This window comes from Babylonia areolata, chromosome 19 (assembly GCF_041734735.1).
Source record: "Babylonia areolata isolate BAREFJ2019XMU chromosome 19, ASM4173473v1, whole genome shotgun sequence".
Lineage (NCBI taxonomy): Eukaryota > Metazoa > Mollusca > Gastropoda > Neogastropoda > Buccinidae > Babylonia > Babylonia areolata.
The window spans coordinates 59,846,842-59,854,341 of record NC_134894.1 but is presented as its reverse complement, the minus strand read 5'-3'; the positions used below and the strand labels follow the sequence as shown (position 1 = coordinate 59,854,341).

Here is a 7,500-nt window from a genome sequence, read left to right as displayed (position 1 = left end):
TGCAGATGAGCAGGAACTGCAGGAAGTCGGCCAGGAGGGCCCTCATCTCCGGGTGGTGCCGCACGAACACGTCGTGGCTGTTCTTGAGCTCCTTCTGCAGACAGACACACAGAGAGACACAGAGAGAGAGAGAGAGAGAGAGAGATGAGGGTGAGAGATGAGGGTGAGGATCAGCATCAGTATCAGAATCAGGATGAGGATCAGTATCAGGATCAGAATGAGGGTCAGCATCAGAATGACGGTCAGTATGAGGATCAGAATGAGGGTCAGGATGAGGATGAGGGTCAAGATCAGAATGAGGGTCAGGATGAGGATGAAGATTAGTATCAGGATGGGGATCAGGATCAGGATCAGAATAAGCATCAGAACCAGGATCAGGATGAGGGTCAGGATGAGGGTGAGGATGAGGAGCAGAATGAGGGTCAGGATGAGGATGAGGGTCAGGATGAGGATGAAGATTAGTATCAGGATCAGGATGAGGATCAGAATCAAGATGAGGATCAGAATCAGTATCAGGATGAGGATCAGGATCAGAATCAGGATGAGGATCAGTATCAGAATCAGAATGAGGGTCAGGATAAGGATCAGTATAAGGATCAGAATGAGGGTCAGGATGAGGATCAGAATGAGGATGAGGATCAGAATGAGGGTCAAGATCAGAATGAGGGTCAGGATGAGGATCAGAATGAGGATCAGGATGAGGATCAGAATGAGGGTCAGGATGAGGATGAGGGTCAGGATGAGGATCAGAATGAGGGTCAGGATGAGGATCAGGATCAGAATGAGGGTCAGGATGAGGATCAGAATGAGGGTCAGGATGAGGATGAGGATTAGAATGAGGATGATTATCAGGACGAATACATTGCATATCTCTTTCTCTCTCTCTCTCTCTCTCTCTATATATATATATATAAGTGGAATTTTCTTTTATTAGAATTTCTCCAGGGACAAGTCTTCTGTTACCGCAGGCTCTTTTACGTGCGCAAAGTGCACGGTTTACTCGGGACCTGGGTTTATCCTTTCATCCGAAAGACTAGTACCTAAGCTACCACCCAAGGTCTAGTAGAGGGTGAAGGAAAAAATTCCCGGTCTGTACAGGGAATTCGAACCTATGGACACTCGCTTCCTAGAGGACGGTATAACCACTAGGCCAGTACCGCTCCAGGAACCATCAGCTTGAGTTGGGGAGTATCGAATGCAAATTAACAGCATCCGCTCAAGCAATGGCGTTTCTCATTAATTTAACTCTCTCCATACGAACGGCGAAAGAGACGATGTTAACAGCGTTTCACCCCAGTTACCATCATCAAAATATTGCACGCGGAAGGCCCTTATACTGAAGAGGTGAATGTTGACAAAGAATACCAGAATTCTGTTTTGTTTGTTTTTACCTTGCTGCAAGCAGAAATAATTTACCTGAGTTGGCAAGACTGGAATAGTTATATTCAGGTTAGTGAACGGTTTTGTGTGTGTGTGTGTGTTTGTGTGTGTGTGTGTGTGTGTGTGTGTGCGGACAGCTAAAAAAAAAATAAACAAACAAAAAAGAATTATCTAGTGAAAGCGGGCCCATATCTACTGCCTATGAAAATGAGTAGATTAAATATTAGATCGGCAGTTACCGAATTTTGTTTTGGTCTTTCAGATAAAATATTGCCATACATCGTTAAGGATAAAGATTTTTTTTAACTCAATCCATACGAACGGCGAAAGAGACGACGTTAACAGCGTTTCACCCCAATTACCATCATCAAAATATTGCAAGCGGAACGCTCTTATACTGAAGACGTGAATGTTGACAAAGAATACCACAATTCTGACGACGGAAGCTAAAGGTTGGGTCATTGAGACAGACACCCACTGGACATCCGAGGGGTCTGTGTAGAGGAGAAGAGAGGACTGGCCGTACTGAGTGAGTTAATTCCTTGGCTCTGATAGTTGTAATGAACGAGGCCTCAAGTTGTTTGTTGTTGCTTTCGGTGTTGGTGTTGGTGTTGTGTGCTGTGGGTTCGAATCCCGCTCTCGCTCTTTCGTTGCATGTTGCTGCTGGCTATTATTCGGATTTATTTATTTTATTATTATCATTATTATTACTTTTAAAAAAATATTTATTTATTTATTTATTTATTGTACTTATTTATTCATTATTGTTTTTTTAATAAAATTATTATTTATTTATTTATGTACGCTTATAGTTGACTTCATCACGTTTTTGCACCTTATACATATTGTTATTATTAGTAGTAATTCTTTTTCTTTGTGTATTTATTTATTACTTATTCACCCTTTTTTTTTTCTCTCAAGGCCGGACTAAGCGCGTTGGGTTACGCTGCTGGTCAGGCATCTGCTTGGCAGATGTGGTGTAGCGTACTTGGATTTGTCCGAACGCAGTGACGCCTCCTTGACCTACTGAAACTGAAACTGCTGGCTAATCCTGTTGTGTGTGTGGGGGGGGGGGGGGGGGGGGGGGGGGGGGGGGGGAGGATGAAGAGATGCTGCTGCAGTGTGTGATGGGGTGGGCAGAATGGTTCAGACGCTCAGCTGCCAATACAGAGAGTCCGTGAGGGTGTGGGGTTCGAATCCAGTTCTCACACACACACACACACACACACACACACACACACATTGATCCACCCGAAGCCCCTCCACACACACACACACACACACACACACACACACACTGATCCACCCAAAGTCCCTCCACACACACACACACACACACACACACACACACTGATCCACCCAAAGTCCCTCCATACACACACACACACACACACACACACACTGATCCACCCAAAGTCCCTCCACACACACACACACACACACACACTGATCCACCCGAAGCCCCTCCACACACACACACACACACACACACACACTGATCCACCCAAAGTCCCTCCACACACACACACACACACACACACACACACACGCACACACTCGCTCTCTCTCTCTCTCACACACACTGATCCACCCGAAGCCCCTCCACACACACACACACACACACACACAAACACACACACACATACTCGCTCTCTCTCTCTCTCTCTCTCTCTCTCTCTCTCTCTCTCACACACACACACACACACACACACACTGACCCATCCGAAGCCCCTCCACACACACACACACACACACAAACACACACACATACGCACACACTCGCTCTCTCTCTCTCTCTCACACACACACACACGCACACACTCGCTCTCTCTCTCTCTCTCTCTCACACACACACACACTGACCCACCCGAAGCCCCTCCACACACACACACACACACACACACACACACACACTCGCTCTCTCTCTCTCTCTCACACACACACACACACTGACCCACCCAAAGTCCCTCCACACACACACACACACACACACACACACACACACACATACAGATACGCACTCTCTCTCTCTCTCTCTCTCTCCGTCTCTCTCTCTCTCTCTCTGGCACACACACACACACACACACACACACACACACACACACAACACACACACTCTTACCTACCCCCCCTACCATTCCCCACGCCCAACCACAACCTCCCCCCTCATCCCCCCACCCCCACCCCCGCCCCAGTTCTCGCCCTTTCTCGAACGTTTGACTGGAAAATTAAAAAAACAAAAAAATTGAGCGTCTAGTCATTCGGATGAGACGATAAACCGAGGTCCTATGTGCAGCACGCACTTGGCGCACTGAAAAATAAAAAAAGGGGTGGGCGGGGTGGGGGTGGGGTGGGGTGGGGGGTAGGGGAGGGGGGTGGGGGGGAGATGAATCACCAGTTATGCTCATCATTACCTCCATGGTCATTATTATTATTGTTACTATTGTTATCATTATTATTATTATCATTGTTATTGTTGTTGTTGTTGTTGTTGGCGTTGTTGTTGTTCTTTCTGTTCTTGTTATTATGGACACCTGAGATGCGATGTTCGTGTGTGTGTGTGTGTGTGTGTGTGTGTGTGTGTGTGTGTGTGTGTCTGTGTCCGTGTCTGTGTCTGTGTTTGTATGTGGAAGAAAAAAAAAATGTATTGGACATCCATATTGACAACTACAATAATAGCCGAAATTCTTACAAACAAGACATAAAACCAAGCAGTCAGAGAAAAACGTTTCAATGATATACACATAAAACTTCTTTTTCAATACTGTTTACATATATATATATATATATATATATATATATATATATATATATATATATATATATATATATATATATGCATTACTTTTAGTATCACTGAGTTCGTATTCGTAGTAATGAATAAAAGGTCGACTCCTCCGTTTGTAAAAGGTTTACACAGAAAAAGTTCATACCCCTTCATGAAAGACTATGGCCTATATATGAATAAACCATCCATTCTCTCTCAAACATTTTAAGAAACCATATCAGCTTTTTTGTGGGTGGTCCTGAAGCTTTTTTGTTGTTGTTGTTGTTGTTGTTGTTGTGATGTCTGTACACAGTAAGATAGATTAAACACACCTTTCTATCGAGGTAGGCGGAAAACATCTGCATGTCTTCTTCCCAGTCCATGTCTTTCTTGCGAAAGATTGGCTTCGAGTGCATGTAATCTGTTGGAGCAAACATCATTGTAGAAAACACATTGCCTGGAGCAGCGGTAAGAGAGAGACAGAGAGACAGAGACAGACAGACAGACAGACAGAAACAATTGTAGAAAACACAGTGCCCGGAGCAGCGAGACGGAGAGAGGGAGAGAGAGAGGGGGGAGAGAGAGAGGGGGGGGGAGAGAGAGGAGAAAGAAAATATACACAGAGAAAAAAGGAAGATAAAGGAGAGAGCGAGAGAGAGAGGGAGAGAAAGAAAGACAGACAGACAGACAGACAGACAGAGACAGACAGACAGAGACTGACAGACAGAAAGAACAGAGAAAGAAAAAAAAACCACAGATAAAAGGGGAAGACAAAGGGGTGAGAGACAGAGAGAGAGAGGTGGGGGTAGAGAGAGAGGGGGAGAGAGGGGGAGAGAGAGAGGGGGAGAGAGAGAGCGGGGAAAGAGAGAGAGGGAGAGAGAACGAGAGGGAGAGAGAGAGAGAGAGAGAGGTGGGGGTGAGAGAGATGGGGAGAGAGATAGGGGAGGAGAAAGAGGGGGAGAGAGAGAGAGGTGGAGAGAGAGATGGGGGGAGAGAGAGATGGGGAGAGAGAGAGCGGGGAAAGAGAGAGAGGGAGAGAGAACGAGAGGGAGAGAGAGAGAGAGAGACTCAGAGAGAGGGAGGGAGAGAGGGAGAGAGAGAGGTGGGGCTGAGAGAGATGGGGAGAGAGACAGGGGAGGAGAGAGATGGGGAGAGAGAGAGAGGGGGAGAGAGAGATGGGGGAGAGAGAGAGCGGGGAAAGAGAGAGAGGGAGAGAGAACGAGAGGGAGAGAGAGAGAGAGAGACTCAGAGAGAGGGAGGGAGAGAGGGAGGTGGGGGGTGAGAGAGATGGGGAGAGAGATAGGGGAGGAGAGAGAGAGAGGGGAGAGAGAGAGGGGGAGAGAGAGAGCAGGGAAAGAGAGAGAGGGAGAGAGAACGAGAGGGAGGGAGAGAGAGACTCAGAGAGAGGGAGGGAGAGAGGGAGAGAGAGAGGTGGGGGTGAGAGAGATGGGGAGAGAGACAGGGGAGGAGAGAGAGGTGGAGAGAGAGATGGGGGAGAGAGAGAGGGGAGAGAGAGAGGGGGGGAGAGAGAGAGCGGGGAAAGAGAGAGAGGGAGAGAGAACGAGAGGGAGGGAGAGAGAGAGGCTCAGAGAGAGGGAGGGAGAGAGGGAGAGAGAGAGGTGGGGAGAGAGATAGGGGAGGAGAGAGAGGGGAGAGAGATAGAGGGGGAGAGAGAGAGCGGGGAATGGAGAGAGAACGAGGAGAGAGAGAGAGACTCAGAGAGAGGGAGGGAGAGAGAGAGGTGGGGGAGAGAGAGGTGGGGAGAGAGATAGGGGAGGAGAGAGAGGGGGAGAGATAGAGGGGGGAAGGGAGAGAGGGGGAAGGGAGAGAGGGGAGGAGAGAGAGGGGGAGAGAGAGGGGGAGAGAGACAGGGGGGAAGGGAGAGAGGGAGACAGAAAGAACGGAGAAATAAATATACACAGAGAAAAGGGGAAGACAAAGGAGAGAGAGAGAGAGAGAGAGAAGGAGGGAGAGAGAGACAGAGAGAGAGAGAGTGAGGAGGGAGAGAGAGACAGAGAGAGAGAGAGTGAGGAGGGAGAGAGAGACAGAGAGAGAGAGAGTGAGGAGGGAGAGAGAGAGAGTGGCGGGGGGGGGGTAGGTACATTTTCATAAATTTGAAAGCTCTCTCTCTCTCTCTCCTCTCTCTTTGTGAATCGATTCGAATAGAACGGAATAGAATAGAATAGAATGCAGCAGATGAGAATACCTTTCTCCTTCTCTCTCTATCGTGAACTCCCCGTTACTGTGTCTATCGGTTTGACTGTCTCTCTCGGTCTGTCTATGTTTCTGTCTCTGTCTCTTTCTCTGCCTTTGTCTTGTCTTGTCTGACTCTCTCTCTCTCTCTCTCTTCCTCTTTATCTCTCTCTCGCTCTCTTTCTCACTCTTTCACGGCTTTCTCAAGGCCTGACTAAGCGCGTTGGGTTACGTTACGCTGCTGGTCAGGCATCTGCTTGGCAGATGTGGTGTAGCGTATATATGGATTTGTCCGAACGCAGTGACGCCTCCTTGAGCTACTGAAACTGAAACTGAAACTTTCTCATGCATGTACACACGTTGGGAGTGATGGCCTACTAGAGGTTACGCGTCCGCCTAGGAAGCGAGAGAATCTGAACGCCCACCCCTACAACTCTACACGCACACACTGCTCCTCTCTCGCCACCCTGACTCACCCGAAGGTCTTCTCATGGGCAGTTTGAGTAGAGTCATCGTCACAGGAGAACCAACCTGCACTCGGTTCGTTAAGTATCTGACGAGACGACATGTACGTCAAAATTATCACAGAATGCAGACTGAAAAAAAAGAAAGAAGAAGAAGAAGAAGAAGAAGAAGAAGAAGAAGAAGAAGAAGAGCTAATGTTTTCTTTCATAAACGTAGGAACATTTTCATGAATTTTTCACACACACACACACACACACACACACACACACACACACGTGCACACACGCTCGTGCGCAAAAGTAGATACATTTTCATGATTTTCACAGACACACACACACACACACACACACACACACACGTGCACACACACGCTCGTGCCCACACACGCAAACAAACACACATCTCTCTCTCTTTCTCTCTCTCCACACACACACACACACACACACACACACACACACACATGGAAGTGCATGTGCAAGAAAGTGCTTCTGGTTGTGAGAGTGATAGTGCTAATTCTTTGGCAGCATGCACAACTTTTTGCCTGAAATTCAGCATTAGAACGGTGGTGGGTGGAAGGTAAGCAAAATTCACTAACAAAATAAAACAGCATCGGCTATGAAGTGCGAGCGAACATTCGTTGCAGCGCTATAAAGGTTGATCAACAAATACGTGATATTTTCACCAAACATACAAAA

The 7,500-nt window shown here is 47.4% G+C and overlaps 1 protein-coding gene across 1 annotated transcript in view; it reads right to left on the bottom strand.

Annotated features, from left to right (window-relative positions):
• The window catches only part of LOC143294222 (ciliogenesis-associated TTC17-interacting protein-like), a 27,528-nt gene that overhangs the window by 170 nt on the left and 19,858 nt on the right, over nt 1-7,500 (bottom strand). Inside the window, exons 10-12 of the mRNA XM_076605653.1 lie at nt 6,817-6,893; nt 4,480-4,568; nt 1-94 (exon numbers count right to left, since the gene is read on the bottom strand). The exon at nt 1-94 is cut by the window's left edge and continues 170 nt beyond it. Coding sequence (XP_076461768.1) covers nt 1-94; nt 4,480-4,568; nt 6,817-6,893 — 260 coding nt within the window. The remainder of the gene's footprint in view (nt 95-4,479; nt 4,569-6,816; nt 6,894-7,500) is intronic.